Here is a 21,795-nt window from a genome sequence, read left to right on the forward strand (position 1 = left end):
GAACTTTCCATCTTGATTCAGAACATTGGGGGCTCAACCCTCAAACAGAGATCAAGTGCTGCACTTTTGGAACAGTTATATTTTGGGTGAGCGTTGAATTGAAGCACCCCTACCCATCCAACTGAACATTAAGACACAAACTTAACCTTTAACCAAAATTTTTAAAAAATCACCATTTTTATTACCATTCATCTTAGGGTCAAATGTGGAATCTTACTGTATAAAAATTAGATGCAATATTTCCTCATAAGGGAGTTAAAGTCAAAAATATTAAATTGGTTAGTTGAAGTAACCCAAGATTGTGAAAGATATTTTTTTAGTCTAGTTTCTTTTTGTGGTAGAACTACAGTTTGCAATGACAGGATAGGGACAAAACCTTCTTTTCAAGCTTTGCTATAGATTAGTTGTAACATATAATATGTATTGTGATCACTGGCCTGTCATGCTGCTGCAAATAAGAATTTAATTCTTCTATTGTCGGTACAAATGACAATTAAAACACTTTTTGACTCTCTCTTGAGTCTTGGAGTTACCTACTCCAGTCATAGATGTGTGTGAATTGTTGGGGTAGCTACATTTTATTCTAGGTGTCAACATGTACAAAAACAGTTTACAATGTATGAAGTCAGACGGTTGTGCCAGTCCACTGATCTTAAATTTAGTGTTGGGGTGTGGGTGTAATCCCCAACCCCTTCCCTCTTATGATTTCATGTGAGAGAGACATTCTGGCATAATCCAGCTGTTAGATAGCAATAGCTTTGACCAAGATCTGTCTCAACAGTCAGAATGTAACCCTTGACAAGTTTTCAAGCCAGTTGGCTCTCAGTCCATGTGTCTCACACGGCATGAGTGGTTGGTCACATTTAAAACATCCAGACTGAAATAAACTTGCTGCATTTCTTAAGAATATAGCATGGAATTGAAGTAACTTTGATCACATTTTTAATTTTTTACTCTTGCCTAAATAAAGTAAGAGACAGCATGACTGAGGAAGAAAATACTGCTGCAGTTGGTAACGATCAATAGGGTACGCTACACATGAAGCTTTGTGCATTATTCATCACATCTTACCTTAAACAAGCAATACATTGTGAACGATTATCTTAGTGAAGGGCAAGGATATAAGTTGCCAGCTCATAATGTTGAACATTTTGATGAATTAATTTTGTGCTGAAATATAAATCCTGCCAATGTCTACTTCCAATTTAACATGAGACTACACATGGTATAAATCAGAACCTTCCCTGATATTCATAGAGAGGAAAATCGCACATCCTGATAACAACACAAATCTTTGAGACGGAGGACAGCATTGTCTTTCCTCCCCATCTCGCCGTTCCAAAATCAGTAAAATCTGTTACAGTAAAGGATGCAAAAATGCCCTAATATAATTTTGGAAAGAACTGCAGATGCTGGAAAATCGAAGGTAGATAAAAATGCTGGAGAAACTCAGCGGGTGAGGCAGCATCTATGAAGCGAAGGAATAGGTGACGTTTCGGGTCGAGACCCTTCTTTAGACTTCTGAAGAAGGGTCTCGACCCGAAACATCACCTATTCCTTCGCTCCATAGATGCTGCCTCACCCGCTGAGTTTCTACAGCATTTTTATCTACCTTCTAATATAATTTAGAATCAGTTTTTTATAATAAGAAACACCACAATTAAAGGGCAATATCTTGAAATAATATATTTTAAATCTAATGAACTCAGGAAGTATTAGGTTTTTAAAATTATAACACCAATACCAACTTCAACCCTAAAAGACACTGGGTGTGTTTGGAAGACCTGTAAATGATCTTTCAATCAGGATTTGCATGAATCAGCACTCTCTCCTCTTTAAATGGTGACATTAAACACGAAGATTGATTCTGACAGATGGAAATGTCCATTCCAACATGTTTATGTTATATTAAGAAATCTTTCAGCTATACATTTCTTTACAATGACAGGGAGAGCACAGAAGATAGAACAAGAGAGAGCAATGATTTTTTCTGAAAAAGGCAGAAGGTGAAGATCCTTAATTAAAGTTTAATGTACCGATCTTTGTAACACAGGAATTGCATAGAATCATTTCACAAATTTCAATCTAGGTTAGTGTGCGAGTCCAATTTCTACCACACAGGATGATGAAACAGAGATGGGGGATTTATATAGCATTTGTTCTCTTTCTCCCCATCCAGTCACCCTGGGCTTATGCGAAGGAGGTTTCACATAACCAAGAATTGTGCGCCATTGTAGAAACTGTATACAAATGGTTTTGTGTCTCTGCCACTTGTTCAGTGACGCTTAATTAACTTATGTTGATCATAGCCCCCCCTTCCAGGCCGAGGGAGTGCATAGCTTGAGGTTCAAGACCTTGCTGCTCTGAGAATGGGAATGTGAGATTTGGCACTTTGTTTCATATTAGAATATACAGAAATAATTCTGCCGCTGCCCTGATTGAAGAAAGAAGATCCACACAGTGCATTATTAATGTCTTTTTGTGTAAAATGAACAACATTCATTATTTCAGAACCCGCTGCCCAAGGCTTGCACTCTGCATTCCCCCACCACAGAGGGTATTTCCCCTCTCGCAGTGGGCAGAGCTCACCCGAGCACAGTGGTCTTTGTGTTGGAGGTCTTTTTTGCCATTGTCCTACTGTTCTTGGTCACTGCTGTTACTTGTGGCTTTTTCCCACTCTAGACTTTCTTCACTTTGTATTGGTGACTCCATAGGCCGGGGTCTCATGCCCTGAAATCGACGGCATTCTGGACAGACGTGAATGTGGGTGCAGCCTCTTACTGCCAAGGCAGCCTCATGTGCCAATCGCTGGGAAACAGGGTCCGGCATTGTGCCACTGCATAGCTTCCCATTGCTCAGGCTCATGGTGTTCACATCACGCGAGGTTTCAGTTTGATTGAAACGTGTCCTTATCAAGCGTCGTTTCCGCCGAGACCTAATGCTCTCATGACATGACACAATACTCCGCAGTTCCTTCAGCATCTCCTGACAAACCGAAATCTGAGGGGGAAAAAAAGAGAGATGATTAAAGTACATGATAGAAGACATAAGTTACACACCAGAGTAGAAATAAGGAACTGCAGATGCTGGTTTACACAAAAGGACACAAAGTGCTGGAGTACTCAGTGGGTCAGGCAGCATCTCTGGAGAACATGTATAGGTGACGTTTCAGGTCACTCTTTGAAGAAGTTTCCTGACCCAAGATGTCACCTATCCATGTTCTCCAGAGATGCTGCCTGACCTGGTGAGTTACTCCAGCACTTTGTGTCGTGTTTAGTTACACACGATAGTATTGATTGCATATATTGTTCCCAACAGCAAATAATGATTAAATCGTGAATATAACAGAGAATATTATATAATGCCTGGTTTCTAGTTATTGGTTTCACGATTTAATCCTTGGAAAACAGCTCGCATCCCATGGAAGAGTCTTTATCCCTGCTGAGAATTGATAATTTACTGTTAGAACAACTTTCCTCTTTATTAATGGACTGATGCCTTAGGATGCTCGGAATGTTGGATGAGTGCTATAATCTCTCTGACAGTAATTCTAAAATTTGAGATTTATAAAAAAAGAATTTGGAGTTATTTGTTTCTAGGTAATAAACTATGCCCACGGGTCTTATTTTTGCCTTGGTATTTTAGTTGATGGAATCGATGGATTTTTAATATCATCTGCTACCATATTTTGAAAAAAATTATATTGAATGCGAGTAACATTAACGTTTTATTGTTTATTCCTCCTTGCTCAGGGAAAGCGACTATGTTTCTGTGAACTAATTATTTATTTCACAGTTGAGTGCCTTGCTGAATTAGTTCAGACAGATTTGAGAGTCATGTATTGGATCGCTGTGGAAGGATATCAACAAACCAATTAGGTTTGAAGGAAATATTATATTATGAGGCAGGATACATGTTTTACAAGGAAAACTACTCTGAATTATAATGGGGGTAATTGTAGTTGCAGACTTAGAAACCAAAATAGTCACTGGGTTCTCATCTAAAATAGTGAAACACCATTAAGGTGTCAATGTTTAATGGGGAGAAAACCAAACATTCTTTTAGGGTGGACATTGTTTCAGTGTCTCCATTCCCTGAATTATTACAATGGCATATAGAAATGTAAGGATACCAAGACTATTGAAAATAAGTCCAAATATACTCATGTTGCTATAATGATGATATGTACGTAATGGTATAAATTTGATCATATTATAAAGTATTGAATGTTTTTAAGTGCTGTTGAAAGTTTCTGAACTGATTTTAACAGCCAGTCAACATTGTGTGGGAGGCGTAGTAAGTGATCTCATTTTTCACCAGTACCTGAAGGTCATCCTCATTTATATCAGATCAGTATGCAACTAACCTTTCCACAGAATGTGGCAGAGTGACACAGCTAGCAGATCCCACTGCTTACAGTGTCAGAGACCCAGGTTCAATCCTGACTATGGTGCTGCCCACATGGAGCTTTCACGTTCTTCCTGTGACCACGTGGGTTTCCTCTGGATGTTCTGTTTCCCTCTCAAGTTCCAAAATGTGCAAATTGGCAAGTTAATTGTCAACTGTATATTGCTCCCCTCCCACCCCCCTGGTATGTGAATCTGGAAAAGTTAATGGGAATGTGAGAAGAACAAGAAAATAAAGTATTGTAGGATTGTGGTCAGTGAGCTGAAAAGTCTGTATCCATGCTATATCTCTGTGATGAACTAGAAATGTGACTGCCCTTATCTTAAGTCAACAGTTAAGACTCAAGGTTGGATTGGTGGGGTGGGATTGGAGTGCGGGAGGAGAGGAGACAGCTTAAGTGTGCGTCTGAAAGGAGGCAGGACTTTTCTTGCTCCTACTACCTTCTCAAAAATCATCCTGAAAATTTACCATTTCTACTTCCGGGATAGGCTGACATTAACGATGAAGGCAGCATGGTAGATAATTTGGTTTAGTTTAATTTATTATTGTCGTGTGTACCGAGGTACAGTGAAAAGCATTTGTTTCCATGCTATCCATTCAAAGAAAAAAACATACATGATTACAATCAAGATGTGGTTTACATGGACTTTAGCAAGGCTTAGCAAAGTCCACTGCAGTAGGGTAGCCCAGAAGGGTGGGGCACATGGGGGGCATCAGATGGAAAGTTGGGTGGGGCAGTGGCAGACAGAATTTAATCCAGAAAATTACAATTTTATGCATTTTTGGATATCAAATACTGATAGGACAGTAAATGGCAGGAACCTCAGAGGTATCGATGTGCAGAGGGAACCTGGGGTGAAAGTTGATAGTTTCCTAAAATCAGCAATACAAGTCGTTATAGTATTTTTTTTAAATTGGCATGCTTGCCACCATAGACCATGGAATTATGTATCACAATCAAGATGCCATGTTGGAATTGTGTAGAACATTGGTCAGACTGCACTTAGACCATTGTGTATAGTTATGGTTTCCACACTACAGGAAGGATGTGGTAACATTGGAAAGAGTGCAGAAGAGATATACACAAGGATTTCAATAGGATTCCATCTTATCCCCCCCTTAGGGTTTTGTAAGATGGAGAGGACATATATGGACCAAATGCAGGCAAATGTATGTGGGCATCAAGATCAGCATGGATGGGTAAGGCTAAAGGGTCTGTTTCTGTGCTGTACCACATTTTTAAACTGAAGTTAGTTGAGAAGTGATTTTTTCACGAGAACTTTATGGAGGTCTAGAGTTCTTATACAGAATATACTGTTGGTTTGTTTCCATTTGAAAATCTGGAGACAGTAGGATATGAAATAAATAAAGGAGAGATTAAAACAAGTGTTTTATTGAGGGCAGCTAGTTTACAAAACACTTTACTATCACCTGCTGTTGTAAATGAATTCATAAATATAGGGTGGAAAGAAAACAATACGGGTATGTAATGTTTAATTAAGTGGCTCTTGTGGGAAAGAAATACTTGTGAAAAGCCCATGGACTTAATTTCTCTGGTGGAACAGTTTACAATACTGCTCTATCACAATTGCTTGTTTTTGTGTTTGGATAGAGTCGGTTAATTCAAGCTCTAATACAAAAGAACCAGGCCATTAATTGTTAGAATATTGATTACATTCATGTCTGCATTGACTAAAGTATTAACAATGCACCCAACGCTCATGTTTAACTTTAGTGTAATTAACTTTTCTGACAGTTTGTTGAGGTTTAAAAGTGGAACCCTTCAGCAATCGTTACCTCTGTTTCCGTGGAGTGTCTCATTGTCCACATAAATTCAATCACTGCCGTGACAACAGCAACAATCAGACCACAGATTAGAACAACAAAAATGCCACCAATATTTTCCATCCCTAGACCTGTAATAGAACAACAAAAACAGCAAGTTAAAATAAGCAAGTGCCCAGTAATGTTGAATGGGCTTTTAAACCAATTCAATTAATTAATTATTTCTGTGCATTTTTGCTACATTTCTTTGTACGTTATAGGAGGGCAACCAGTTTATGCTGACTCTCAAAGCACATCTATTTGTCAGATATCCTCACTTATCCCCCTGCAACCCATTCTGTCTCACATGCCCTCGCTGATTCTCCTTCCGCACACCTACACGAGAGGCAATTAATTTAATAATAGTTAATTAATCTACCAGCGCCAGAGCACCCGTAAGAAACCCAAAAAGTCACAGTTGGTACTCCATGGTCAGGATTGAACTTGGATCGCTGAAGCTGTGTGGGAACGGCACTAACTGCTGCATCATTAAACCACCATTAAACTGCACTGGACTAGCTTCTATTCTTAGATCTTCTCCAACACTCATCAAAATCTGGGATTTGTTTTTGAGAAAAGGCAAGATTGAAATCTGGCCTTGTGGGAGGTTTTTTTAAACTGTAAAGAGGCATGAAAGGTTAGGTGTAGAAAAAATGTTGCTTCTTGAGGGAAGTATGAAATTAAGGGACATAAATTGAGTCACCAACAAATTCAGTGATAGATTTAGAACAAACTTTATCCAGAGATCGTTGACTTACACATTTATTAGCCTTACACATTTAATGTTATCTGGAATTTGCTATCACATTAAATGTGTAAGGCTAATAAATAAAGATGCACTTAAGGGAAACTACGGAGAGAGGAATAGGAGTCAAGCTGCCAGGATGCGATGAAGTACATAGAATAGAAAAGACCCTGGAGAGTCTATGCCTGGTGTAGACTGGTCAGGGTGCCCTTGGCCTATTTCTCTACTGTAAACTAGAGTAGGCAATCATGACCAGCAAGTAAAGGAAGAAACGGTTGTCCAGAAACTGGATGGTGTGGCACCATAACTTAGTGAGCTACACCTTACAATGCCTATGAAAACTACCATCTTATTGAAAACGAGGAGCTTTCCACATGAAAAATCTGCAATTTGCATTCCTGGTTATGCATTAAGGGCTAATGTTACTATATGAAGGATCACTGACACAATTTTTTATCGTTTTCAATGGTACTTGCATAACTGATTTGCCCATAATCTACTTATGCAGAAAATTTCCAACAGTCCATAATATTTAGGAGCTTTCTGTGTGGAGTTTACATGATCTCCCCGTGACCGCTTGGATTTTTTCTGGGTGCTCCAGTCTCCTCCTACATCCCAAAGATATGTGGGTTAGCAGGTCAATTGACCTTTGTAAAATTGCCCCTAGCATAGAAGCAAGTGGTAGAATCTGAGGGGAGATTAGGGGAATGTGGGAAGAATAAAACGGAATTAGCGCATGACTGGTGTAACTGGGTACTGAATGGTCAGGTTGAACTCAATGGGCTGAAAGGTGTGTTTCCATGTTATATCTCTCAGTCACTCTGTAACTTGCGTCTGGCCTACATAAAATAAGGCTACGCGAGCTACTCCCAGACTGACACAGGGAGCTCAACCTCAACAGATCCTTATTAAGTAGACAGAAGGAACTGCAGATGCTGGAGCAATGGCGCAAAGGCTCGACCAGCCCCGACCTGGGGTCCGATCGCCGGCGCGGGGGTGCTGACATCCCCCCGATGCAGAAGCTGATTGCCCCAATGCGGAGGGCCCGACCGCCGGCTACAGGAGTCAAGATCGCCCCGTCAACGGAAGGCTCGAGGCATCTGACCACGGGAAAGCATAGAAGGGAAGAAATTTGAACTTTTTTTCGCCTTCCATCACGGTGAGGAATGTGGAGTATGTTTATGTTAAAATGTATTTTGTGTGTTCCGTTGCTTTCCATTTGATTGACTGACTTGGCAAATAAATTTCCTCGCATGTTGCAAAACATACTTGGCTAATAAAGTATTATTGTGATTGTGATTGTGATTGGAATCATGGCTAAAACATAAAGTGTTGGCGTACCTCAGAGGGTCAGGCAGCATCTGTGGAAGGAATAGAGTGATGAAGCTTCATGTTGAGACTCTTCTTCAAACTCAGTCTGATGCAGGGTCCCGACCCTGAAATGTTGCCTATTCATTCCTTCTACAGATGCTGCCTGACCTGCTGTGTTATTCGAGCACTTTGCATTTTACTCTAGACCCCTATTATGTCATTAATTTATAGTTCTTCTTAAGGACTTAATCCCTCATCTCTCCTTCCTCCCCAAGATAGAAGCTCCTCACATATCATATGCTAGTAACTCTGACGATATTCAACACTTCATTTCTCACCCCAAACACATACATCTTCCCCACCAATTCCCACCAATACTGATTGTCAATACCCACCAAGTCGTCATTTCCCCCCCCCCCCCGACACTCCCCAACCCCAACCCCTCCCTCTCCTTTGTTTTTAATGTGGGAGCCATTATTCTGAATGATCCATCTTACTTCCTTCATGTAAGCTGAAGACTAGTTGAATATTGTAACTAGATAAGTAAACAAAACAAGGCAAAATGGGGAAGCTGCACACTTAGACAGCGTCCAAAGGCCAAGATTTGGAGCTAGAAAGTAAATCCAGTCTTTCCAAAATACTCTCCAAGAATGTATTGAAAAAATTGGCTGCAATCTTTCATGAAATTGAAATTAAAAAAGCAAATGAACCAAACTAATAAAATATTTTCATGGGAAACTAATCATCTGCATTATTTGCTATTTGAAACATGTACAAATATATCTAACATTCTGCTGTAAGGAGACGGAATTGATAACCCAAATTGGATTTTAGATCCTCTATTAAACTTCCTGAACTGTGTTTTGGTTGTCATGGCAACAGTACTGGGCTAAACATTCATTGTCAATGTGGCCTTGATTTAAACATAGATGGAAAGGTGATTCCAAGAAATCCATTATTAGGAACAAGTTTGCTTCATTAAGAGAATCATTAAATATATTCTTTGTATCAAGGAAAATGCTGAAAGAACTCTTATATTGAAGGAAAGCTTTCTCATTACCTTTTGCCCCGTGCTCTCCTTCTTTTGGGCATTTTCCTCCCTCCCACCATTTCCGTTTTAACATTTCAAGCCGGTTATTTTCCTGAAGTTGGAGAATGGCCAAGTCAAATTCATTTCGAAAAAGCGAAGCTGAAAGAATAGTACACAATAATTAGCAAACATAACTGAAACTCTGGATTAATCAAGCAAATTGAAGGTCTTGCACTGACATGAAAGGAGTTTAATGTTGGCTTTGGAATCAGCACCTGGCTTGACCAAGCTGTTACCTACACGTTGTCAGTTGGGAATTGACACTCAGTTTCTAGAGAGGTGTGCCTACATGGCAATGAAAGATGACATTGTTATTTCCGAACACTTCTTATTAGTGATAACATTTAGTCTTTAAATTAAGGGACTGCTATTCACAACTTGAACAATTTCCCAGTAACCTGAGATAACTGTTGGATTAAGAGCAAAACTTCAGTAGTTGTTAAGCAAGAGAGTTAAATAATTAGAAGTAGTGTAATAACTGCTTTTGATGGCTCGTTTTACGGTGAGTCTGATAATCACTGGAGCAAAATAATATTCATCATAACAACTGTTTACACAATGACTATTATTATTTTATTAAAAATGTAAGTTATTGTGTGGTGGAAAATAAGCAACTACATTATTTCAGGCTGTTTAATTCTGCCCAAGGCAGAAATTCTATACCAGGTGACTGAATTAGTTTTAATGGAACATGGAATTGAAATCATTTAAAAAGCTAACGGTTTTTCAGTGGAACCTCACAGGAGACTTGGGTCTGTATAAGCATCCTCACAGTATGCTGCAAATAACCTGCATATTTAAAGGCATCACCACATATTTATATCCATTATTCTGATATTTCTTTAGAAACTGCTGGCAAGAATTTCCTCTTGACTGATTAGTGGAATCAGGTCACCAAGGACTGGCCTTGGTGGACATGGGAGGGAATTCTTGATAAGAACTAAAACATTATTATTATTGATATATCAATGATAATAGTTTGGTATAATGTCATTAGTTTCTGCTAATTACTTTAACTTTCATGTTTTGTGTTCAATAGATGATTACCATCGAAATGGAAAATTGTTCTGAAGAAATAAATTGTTTTACTGTCGTCCAAAATACAGTCATAGAATTAGGGCAAGAACACTGTTTAAACAGCATCTGAGAGGAGAATTGATAAATAAGCTAGACATTAGCCCTTCATCAGAATATAATCACCTGAAGTGCTAATTTATCTGCTGTGTCCATAGTTGTTGGCCAATTTATTGGTTTTGTGTTTTGTTCAGTCCCTGGGTTTTATTTACCACTGTACTGGGCAATTAGTTATAAGCTTATTTTATTCCATTTGGGTTCCTACGTTTTCTTATGCAAATGGCTGGTAATATGACACAATATCTAACATCAAACCATATAAAATGTACCAAAGATGTAATGTCTACTGATGTTACCAAAAAGGAATGGAAAGACATATTTGTAGGGGACATAAATCCTTTGGTTACATATGCTTGGAAAAATTAGGCAGTAAAATAGCAAAATGTGGTTTTAACAGAAAATAGAATACGACAAATGATTACTTTGTAAGCAAAATTAAAGGACTGGAAGATGCTACAATTTCTTTATTGCCAAGGTAAGATATTGTGACAAGGGTATTGTGAGACAGAGAGGGACTGATTGGATAATTTGTCAGTCAGGTCTGGTAATTGCATAACTGTCAGTGTCTGCGATCTGTTTTATTCATCTAATTTGAATATATATTCTTCAGTCACTGCCATTTTTCAGTAAAACGACTTTGCTGTTATTTGTGAGTAGTTGATAGAGTTTATATTTCTCTGCCGTCGATGGATATTATTTTCCATGCAAATTGGCTTTGGCTTAAAATCAATTATTTGCTGAGGCCAGACAAAAGACTCCACACGGTCTCCAGCTCATTGGTTGCCGCAGGGTTGCCAACAGCCATCTATTATAATAAAGTCGTAAAAAGAAAAATGGGATTTGGACGTTTCCCAATCAAGAGATGCAAAATTATGATGTCATGATGCAGCTCTATAGGACTTTGGCTCGGTTGCATTTGGAGTATTGTGTGCAGGTCTGATCGCCCCATTACACGAATGATGTGAGGCTTTGGAGAGGGTGCAGAGGTTTACCGGAATGCTGCCTGGATTAAAGGGTTTCCGATACAGGAAGAGGTTGGATAGACTTGGAATTGATATTGAATTGTCCACCCCCAAGGGCAAGGTTTTGCATGGTTTTCCACCTTCCTCCCCCCCCCCCCCCCCCTCAGCCCTCCAATCAGTCCGAAAAAGGGTTGCAACCTGATAACATCACCTAGGCATGTTCTTCAGAGATGCTGCCTGACCTGCTGAGTTCCTCAAGCACTTTGTGTCCAAAATGTAATTCAAACTGTTCTGCAGAATGAGATGGGGAGAGATTTATCTAAAGATGCAATGGATTTGAACTTGGATCCAATAATTCTTTGATCTGAGCTTCATGATTAGAACTCAGTGACTTGTTAACATATTGGTGTTCCAAGTTTTATTGCATTTACACTTACCTTTTCTCCTTGACGCCACTTTTATTTTGGTGTTTGTTTTGCTGGGTCAGTAAATTGTCAACCTGAATGATTTATGCAGACACCTATTCTTATGATAATGCTCTAATGATTCAATAAATTACTTTTATATCTTTCAAAGGCTTTGAACAAAGAACTTACAGATCATTTGTTACTCCCTCAGGCATAAACCTCATCACTGCCCCTCCCCCTCCCTGCCATTTTTAGTTTAATCAATCTCATTAAAATGCTTGCTCATCTCTCAGTCTTCAGTAATCGTGAAAGGTCACACATCATAATCTATCTCTTATCTTCACAACTATTGAAAAATGTACTCAGTGGATTATTTCTAACACTCTTTGATTTCTAACTTAAAAAGTGGAAATGGTTTTAAAAAATTTGAAAGTAGCAACCTTCCTTTAAAAACTCCACTTCGATTATGTACCTTACAATATATATTTATTATATTTATTATATAGCATGAGATTTGTCCTGTATCGGAAACCCTTTAATCCAGGCAGCATTCCGGTAAACCTCTGCACCCTCTCCAAAGCCTCACATCGTTCGTGTAATGGGGCGATCAGACCTGCACACAATACTCCAAATGCAACCGAGCCGAAGTGTGGCTTAAAATCCTATCATTGCTGATAGAGTCTCATTAACAAATACATGTACACCATATGCACGACTCAAGAAAACATTTCAGAATGCTTGTTGTACACACCAAGGGGCAAGCCTATGCCATATCCCTTGGTATCCAGAAGACCACCAATCTGTGTAAGGTTGCAATTACGTTGTCGGTGGTACTCATTCATTGTTGACTCTAATAAAAAAGCATAGTTGGAGTTCAAAACACGAGAAATTCCTTCTTCGGTACTTTTCACAAAGACACTCGGCTGCTTGGAATGCATGTAGTTCCACATTCGCTGGTAGGTCTGGTATCGAGAATTCTGAAAGCAAAATAACATTCCTCAGTAATACTGAACAAATTAACAACAGGAAGTGAAACTCTTGTTCGTGCTGTACCTGGAAGAAAGTCATGCTTGATCCTCTCTGTATTGTTCCATATTCAATGTTCGTCTGGTCAGCAAGGTCATCAACTGATTCTATTGGCACGTCCATTCTTTGTACCGTGAGGAAAGCAGCCAGATTGGCTGTGTACGATGATATGATGATGAGTGTAAAAGCCCACCTGACAAAAAATAAAAAAAAATAATCAGGCAATTGAAATATAAAGTCTGGTAAAAAGCACTGACATCTGAATAGGAGTTGCTTCCTTGGTTCCAGACTACTGAACAGATCATAGTTTATAAAGAATTCCTGCAATAACTTTGAAGAGTCCAGAATAATCCATAAGATTTTCTCCCATTGCTCAACTGTTATAATTTTTGTTGTTGGCCTAAGCAAGAATTTCCTGTCAAAGTTTTGAAGATGAAGGAAGCTGAGTATTCAGTTGGTGAGCACCTAGCCCAGTAAGCTCCAGCTACCTCTATTTGTAATCACACCAGCTTGCTTTATGTGCTAATAACGCTGGAAGCAAGATTTTTACTGCACCTGTACCTCACCCTACTTGTGCCTATGAGAATAAACTCGACTGGACTTGACTATAATTAAGTGGTCTTGTGTAGCCTCAGGTTCTTTCGCCGATCACCTTTGATTACTGACTCTGTCACCAAGAACAGTTTCCCTTTATTAACTCTAAAGAGCTTTGAGATTTAGAGGACCTCTGCCAAATCTTGTTTGATTCTGATGCTCTAAAGCCAATACCTCAGTTTTTCCATATTTGCACAGAAATCAAGTTCCTCAAACAAGCTACAATTCCAGTCCATTTCTTCTCTACCACCTCCAAATTGCAGACGACACCTCCGTAGTGGGCCGGATATCAACAATGATGAGATGGGGAACATGAGAACGTGGTCACAAGACAACAACCTCTCCCTCAATGTCAGCAATACAAAGGAGAGTGGCACACATACCCCGGATATACATTGATGGTGCCAAGGTAGAGATGGTTGATAGATTCAAGTTCTTAGAAATAAATATCATCAGCAATTTGTCCTGGACCGGCCACTTTGGAGAATTGGCCAATAAAACACACAATTTCCTCTATTTCCTTAGAAGGCTTAGGAAGTTTGGGCGCCCCGGCAACTCTCACCAACGTCCACAGATGCGCAGTGGAAAGTATTTTATTGGGATGCATCACATCATAGTTTGGAAATAGCTCAATCCAAGATCGAAAGACTTTGCAGAGAGTTGTTGATGCATCCTAGTCCATCGCACAAACCAACCTCCCCTCCATTGACTCCATCTACAGCTCATGCTGCCTCAGCAAGGCCACCAGCCTAATCAAAGACCAGTCTCACCCTGGTTACTCCCTCTTCTCCCCTCTCCCATCAGGCAAGAGGTACAGAAGTTTGAAAACGCATACCTCCAGATTATGAGAGAGCTTCATCCCAGCTGTTATCAGGCAACTGAACTGTCCTCTCACCAACTTGAGAGCAGTCCTAACCTCCCATCTTCCCCACTGGAGACCTTTGAACTATTTTTAATCGGACTTTACTGGACTTTATCTTGTACTAAATGTAATACCCTTTTTCATGTATCTGTACACTGTGGACAGCTTGATTGTAATTATGTATTATCTTTTCGCCAACTGGATAGCATGCAACAAAAAAGCTTTTCACTGTACCTCAGTACACGTGACAATAAACAAAATAAGACCCTGATATCATTCCTAAAATATGAATTCTATAATTGTGAAAAACAGGCTCCATCAGAAGCCTAACCAGTATTTACTACAGTTTGATATAATTTCCTTACTTTTGTGCTCTACACAATCACTAATACTTTTATCAAAACACAATGTGCTGCAGTAACAGGCAGCATCCCTGGAGAACATGGATAAGCCACATTTTGAGTCGGGATCCTTCCTGAGACTGATTATGGTAGGGGAGAGAAAGCTGGGAAAGAGGTGGGATCAGGACAAAGTCTGGCAAGTGATACATGGATACAGGTGAAGGGGGTTTGATTGGCAGATGAGGGGACAAAGGTTAGAAATAAAAGGAGGACAAAAGGGTGTCCGATAAAGAGAGGAGTGAAATGTGAAGCCAGAGGATGGGATATAGGTGGAAGGGGATGGGGGCTGGAGAACAGGGATGGGCTAGTAGGAGAAATGGTTGTGCACAGGGAAGAGAGAGGGAAAAAAAGGGTGAAGGGTTGTTACCCAAAATTGGAAAATTAATTGTTCATGCCGTTGGGTTGTAAGTTACCCAAGCAGAATATGGGCCACTGTTCCTCTGGTTAGCATGTGGCATCACTCTGGTATGGAAGAGGCATTGTTTCTTCAAAATCGTTTTTACACAAGTTTATCAACTTAATTACTCTGATGCCATAAAGATTATTTGTATTTATTCAATCACTGGCAATATTGGCATTTATTGTCCACTCAATTCTCATTGAATGGTGGAGACAGTGAAGAATTACTAGATGTTCGAATTTGGAATGGATAGCAGATTTACCTACTTTGAATGACATTAGTGAATCTGACGGGTTGTTGTCAGTTCGGAGGTTTCATAGCTATTGTTATTTCTTTCCGAAGATTGCACTTTAATTTAAGCATTGTTTCTTCATAATCCTTTTTACACAGGTTTATCAACTTAATCTGCTACCATAAAGATTATTTTTATTTATTCAATCACTGGTGATATTGGCAATATATTTAAATTAATTTTGCAATTGGAAAACTTACCCCTCAAGACCAATGGCATAAGCCTGTGGCTGTTTGTCTAGTAACAGAAACTTTGTACCACCATACACCACTGGAATAGTCAAATCTGAAGGTACTAAAGGTATGTATGAATGGGAATTTCAACACTACATATACCCTTAGGCCTCTCTCTTCCCCTATCCGTCTTAAAATTGTTTCACTTTACTTATTTGGTTTTTATTATTCCTTCCAAAATTAATCACATCAATCCTCTATGCATTAAATTACATTTGGCCTGCATCGGCCAATTTTACCCCTTAGTCAATGTGCACTTGAAGAATGTTATTATCCTCCTTACGTCATTATGTCCAAACTTTGTAATTAAGCCCCGTATGCCCAAGGACAGGTTGGCAATGCTTGTAAAAAGTCATTCTGTCTTTTCAGTAACTTCTGTACACTTCTCCCCAGTCTGAAAACATCTATTCACAGTTATCAGTTCTTTTCTATCAACCAATTTCATATCAGTGCTGCCTCTCCTTTAATCTTGTAGACTTTCATTTTGATAGCACGTTTGCCTTTGTTGTATTTTATCACTTTTTGAAAGCTTGTACACACTATCTCAAGGTGTCTCATTAAATCTGTCCTGGCAGCGAGAAGATGTGATTCCACCCATTTTGTTGCCCTGCCAATTTTCATCTTCAAGAACACAAGGACAGCACGATACTTATACTAAGCTCAGACACACCACTCAACATAGGGTGCAGCCTGGGTCATAATAAAAACAGCAACAATGCCTGGAAACCTACTTGTGTCTATTGTGGTTATCTGGCAGTCTGATACATTAAACAGTTAACTCCTATGTCCCTAATGTGAAGAGAAAGCTGTACAACTCTTCCATTCAATATTTACTTTCTAATTCAGTCCCTCTTTCCCATTATAGGTTACATTTTTCTCATTCAATGGCATTTTCCATCAACGTCCAATCTTCATTCCACGCTCAGTCTGCAATTTAAAATATTCTACATACATGGAAACTTTACTTTTAATAACTTTATTCATTATTCGCAAGGAATATATAAGAAACTGCAGATGCTGGAATCTTGAGCAAAAAAAATGCTGGAGGAATTCAGCATGTCAGAGCAGCATAGAGGGAATAGAAACATGGAAAAATAGGTGCAGGAATAGGCCATTCGGCCCTTTGAGCCAGCACCACCATTCAATATGATCATTGCTGATCATCTAAAATCAGTACCCCGTTCCTGTTTTTCCCCATATCCCTTGATTCCTTTAGCCCTAAGAGCTAAATCACACTCTCTCTTGAAAATGGATAACGTTTCTTCACACCGATGAAAAGGGGGGAGGGGGTGGGGGGAGAAAAGTGGAAAAGGGAGGTGGGGGTGGGCAAAACTTGGCAAGTAATAGGTGGATGCTGGGAAGGGGAGCTGATTGGCAGATGGCTGGAACAAGTGACAAAAGTGTGAGGTGAAAAGGAAACATTGGATGGAAGGGGACAGGAAGGAGGGGAAAGAAGGGGGCATAAAAGAGAAATGTGGGACCCCATCTGGGAGGTATGGGGAAAGGAGTGGGGTGACTTTACAGAGAGGGGCAATGGTGAGAGAAATGTGTGCGCACTGTGGTGGGGGGTGGCTGGGATAAGAGTATCATGGCAGTCGTAGCAGGCCTGTTTCTTTCCCCCTCCTCCATGCATTCATCTCCCATCCCCGAGTCCCATATTTCCCTTTTCACTGCTGCACCAGCAATATTTGAATTTCTATTACTGAAACAAGGTTCCAAATAATTATTTTAACTTAAATATTAAAATATCTGTGGGAATCAAAGCTGCCTGTTTAGAACCTGACAAAACAGTTTTACTTAAACAATAGTGGCTGATAAACATCTCTGAAGAGCACTTTGCCAGATACAATATGTTCCAAGATTATATTTAACAGGTGCTATCTTTCTTACCATACTCCACTAACACAGCGTGTAGAAACTGCTCGGGGCATAATCTCTGATCCTTGCTGCATGAAGCCACCCACTGGAAACCAAAGACTGTTCCCTAATGAGTATTGATTCACCAACACGTTGCATTTTCCTTTGAAGCAAGGCTGGGGGTTATACCACTCATACGGAGATAACCTGCAAAAGAAATCATTTCATCTAAAATACGGAGAGTCCCATTAAGAATGTGTATCAAACATTGTTTAGTATCAAACTAGTCAAAAGCCATCAGTTTTATTACAGGACAGCAGCAAATTCTGAGTTTCCTTCGTTACTAGCTAAAAACAACCCTCAAATCTATACAAATTATTAAGCTCCTTTGCATTTGTTTTATTAGATGTGATTTAATTAGATCGGCTGCTTTAACCAACATTAGGATTTGCAAACAATAATAAATGCATCAACATGCTCATGTACATACAGAACTTAAAACAAACAATGGTTTCACAGGAGTCCCAAGTGACTATACCTGGCTACAAGGAAGAGAACACAACTGACTGCAAGATAGGCAAGCACCATGAAGAGCCAAACACCAGGAGAGAAAGGGTCCAGGAAGGAAAAATAACCAGGTTTCCTACCCTGAAATACAGTAAGGAAAGGACATAATTGGCATGGGGAAGTAGCACTACACAAGAGCAGGAATAACAGTAAACAACATACAGAGCAACAAGCATGAGGAACAAGGATGAAACGCAAATTCTCACAACTTTAAACAGTACATAGACATCATCTGGTGGCTGGTTAATTGGTTTACATTCAAATTAATGTTTTTTTATTATTATTTGATTACCTTAACTAGTTAATCTGCTGCAATTCTACTCAAGGACAGTGCTTATCTCCCCCCTGAAGACAATGTCACACTTCATTCAATTTGAACATGCCTGCCACTACTGCCTTCGTATCAAGAATGATTCCATAGTTTCTATGCCCTTTACTGCTTTATTTGTTAGGAAATGAGCATTTATTGCTTATCCTCAATTGTCCCTGAGATATGATTCTGAACAGCTTGAGTCATTCTTGTGAATGTATTCCATATGTGTTTGGGCAGGGAGTTCCAAGATTTTGACCCAGAGGTGCTGAAGGGATGGTGATATGTTTTTCAGTTAGATCTGTGTGCCTTAAGGCCCTGTCCCACTTTTTCGAGTTATTCACGAACTCTCCCGAGTTTTCCCCTTGATTCGAACTCGGGGAATGTTGGTAGTGAGCTCGTAGGAGGCTGTAAGAGTCCATAGATGTTTCGTAGCGGCTCGTAATGCCAGCCGTAGGAACTCGGGGCATCAGGTAAGCCGGGACGTTTTTTCAACAATGTGAAAAATGTCCACGAGTTAAAAAAATAGCCCCGAGTAACTGCGAATGGCTATTACCGTAATCCCCCGAGTTCGAATCAAAGGGAAAACCCGGGAGAGTTCGAGTGTAACTCGGGAAAATGGGACAGGGCCTTTAATAGAAGGAGAATCTACAAATGGTGATGTACCCATGCATTTTTTGTTCTTGCCATCTTGAGTGTAGAGGTTCTGGGTTTGGGAGTTGGTGTCGGAGTAGCTGAACTAAGTATCTGCAATACACTTTGTCGATGGTACATACGGTTTGTGTAATGTGTAGACATGTACCGTAAGGGAACTGCGGCATTTATATAGTTTCCTCGTTTCCTTTGTAATCCTTGCTCATTATAGTATTGTGACATGAGCTGTCTCCATGTTCATCTGGATTACTTGCCCGAGGAGAATTTGGAATAGAAACATAGAAATTAGGTGCAGGAGTAGGCCATCCGGCCCTTCGAGCCTGCACCGCCATTCAATATGATCATGGCTGATCATCTAACTCAGTATCCTGTACCTGCCTTCTCTCCATACCCCCTGATCCCTTTAGCCACAAGGGCCACATCTAACTCCCTCTTAAATATAGCCAATGAACTGGCCTCAACTACCTTCTGTGGCAGAGAATTCCAGAGATTCACCACTCTCTGTGTGAAAAATGTTTTTCTCGGTCTCGGTCCTAAAAGATTTCCCCCTTATCCTTAAGCTGTGACCCCTTGTCCTGGACTTCCCCAACATCGGGAACAATCTTCCTGCATCTAGCCTGTCCAACCCCTTAAGAATTTTGTAAGTTTCTATAAGATCCCCCCTCAATCTTCTAAATTCTAGCGATTACAAGCCGAGTCTATCCAGTCTTTCTTCATATGAAAGTCCTGACATCCCAGGAATCAGTCTGGTGAACCTTCTCTGTACTCCCTCTATGGCAAGAGTGTCTTTTCTCAAATTAGGAGACCAAAACTGTACGCAATACTCCAAGTGTGGTCTCACCAACACCCTGTACAACTGCAGTAGAACCTCCCTGCTCCTATACTCAAATCCTTTTGCTATGAATGCTAGCATACGATTCGCTTTCTTCACTGCCTGCTGCACCTGCATGCCTACTTTCAATGACTGGTGTACCATGACACCCAGGTCTCGTTGCATCTCCCCTTTTCCTAATCGGCCACCATTCAGATAAAAGTCTACTTTCCTCACATTTATCCACATTATACTGCATTATAATGTTGATGACCCTGTCTTTCTCTAGCGTAGCATACTCCAGAAGCCTGTCGGGATACTTGACATCACGTCTCTGGCTTTTATGTATTTTGGAAAAGTACTCTCATCCAGCAATCCTGTGCCTCTTTATACCAATTTATGAAAAGCAGTTGGTCATTAAGCAGTGAGTTAAGTTGTTTAATATCCTGGCCTTACTCTGGTTCCCAATACTAGCCATATCTCCTTGGTTTATACAAATGGCACAGAAACATCGAAAAAAGATCACTTCATTATTATTAATGAAACAAAGATTTTTTTACCGAAAGTAAAAAACTGTTAAAAGTCAGTGTCTACCATAATTAACACTAAATATCTTGTCAATAAGTAGTTATCAATAACTCGGTGTTCATAGAAATTGAGTGGGACTGCAAAGATGAATGCAACTGTTCACCGTGTGCTCCCTTTATAAATAATTTCCACATTTCTGTTCATTGCATTCTTGCCAATCCCAACCGCGGTTTCAAACTACAAAAAAAAGAATCAATGTAAAAGTATACCTGTACCAGTGCTCATTGGTTTTCAACCCTTGTAATGCTTTTGTGGACTAGAGGAGGAATCTGAGCTGCACTTCATTCTTTTACAGTTATACCTTCATGGGATATGAACACTGCTGACAAGACCAACATTTATTGTCCATCCTTTATAGCCCCTAAGTTGAGCATCAACAATATTGGTGGGTCCAGAGCTACAGAGACCAGACAGGTAAGAAGGCTAATGAGCCAGATGGGGTTTTACAACAATCTGGTGGTATCATGATTACTGTTATATCATTCCAGATTTACTTAATTACGTTAATTTAAATTCCGTAGCTGTTGTCCTGGGAGTCAACCACTCAGTGTAGCTGCCTGGACGTCTGTCTAGTAAATTAATCACTGTTACGCCATCACTTAAAGCTAGAAGAAATTTTATTTCCAGTCCCATTAGACACATATTAATTTTCTTTCACAACTACTTGACTAGTTACTGATTCAGCTTCCCTCTCTATTCAGTTGGATATTCCACGTTGTCACAATTCTCTACATTAAAACCCTGCTGCATCGCCTCACTAAGCTGACCAGGTTTAGTTTAGTTTAGAGATACAGCGCGGAAACAGGCCCTTCGGCCCACCGAGTCAGCACCAATGAGCAATACTTGCACATTAACACTACCCTGCATGCATTGGGGACAATTTTTTAATAACATTTTTATACCTAGCCAATTAAAGGGCCTGTCCCACTGTACGAGGTAATTCAAGAGTTCTCCCGAGTTTCCCCTGATTCGAACTCAGAGAATTACGGTAATAGCAGTTCGTAGGTACTCGGGGCTCTCGCTGAAAAAACTTCACGAGTTACCGCATTTCCCGAGTACCTGCCGTTAGCATTACGAGCCGCTACGAGACATCCATGAGCTCCGACATAGCCGCTACGTACATTCTACGTACTTACCACGAGTTAGATTTTTTTTAAACTCGGGAGAGCTCTTGAATTACCTCGTACAGTGGGACAGGCCCTTAACCTACGACCCTGTACGTCTTTGGAGTGTGGGTGGAAATTGAAGATCTTGGCGAAAATCCCCGCAGGACACTGGGAGAACACACAAACTCCGTACAGACAAGACACAGGAACATGA

The 21,795-nt window shown here is 39.9% G+C and overlaps 1 protein-coding gene across 2 annotated transcripts in view; it reads right to left on the minus strand.

Moving 5' to 3' along the window:
- Nucleotides 1-1,883: 1,883 nt before the first annotated feature.
- The window catches only part of grik4 (glutamate ionotropic receptor kainate type subunit 4), a 101,025-nt gene continuing 81,113 nt past the window's right edge, over nucleotides 1,884-21,795 (minus strand). For both annotated transcript variants that reach the window (XM_033049576.1, XM_033049575.1), the window contains 7 exons: nucleotides 18,084-18,193; nucleotides 17,579-17,752; nucleotides 12,934-13,099; nucleotides 12,632-12,857; nucleotides 9,348-9,476; nucleotides 6,205-6,323; nucleotides 1,884-3,000 (listed from right to left, as the gene is read on the minus strand). In XM_033049576.1, coding sequence (XP_032905467.1) covers nucleotides 2,635-3,000; nucleotides 6,205-6,323; nucleotides 9,348-9,476; nucleotides 12,632-12,857; nucleotides 12,934-13,099; nucleotides 17,579-17,752; nucleotides 18,084-18,193 — 1,290 coding nt within the window. In that variant the 3' untranslated portion in view covers nucleotides 1,884-2,634. The remainder of the gene's footprint in view (nucleotides 3,001-6,204; nucleotides 6,324-9,347; nucleotides 9,477-12,631; nucleotides 12,858-12,933; nucleotides 13,100-17,578; nucleotides 17,753-18,083; nucleotides 18,194-21,795) is intronic.

Source organism: Amblyraja radiata, chromosome 33, assembly GCF_010909765.2.
Source record: "Amblyraja radiata isolate CabotCenter1 chromosome 33, sAmbRad1.1.pri, whole genome shotgun sequence".
NCBI lineage: Eukaryota > Metazoa > Chordata > Chondrichthyes > Rajiformes > Rajidae > Amblyraja > Amblyraja radiata.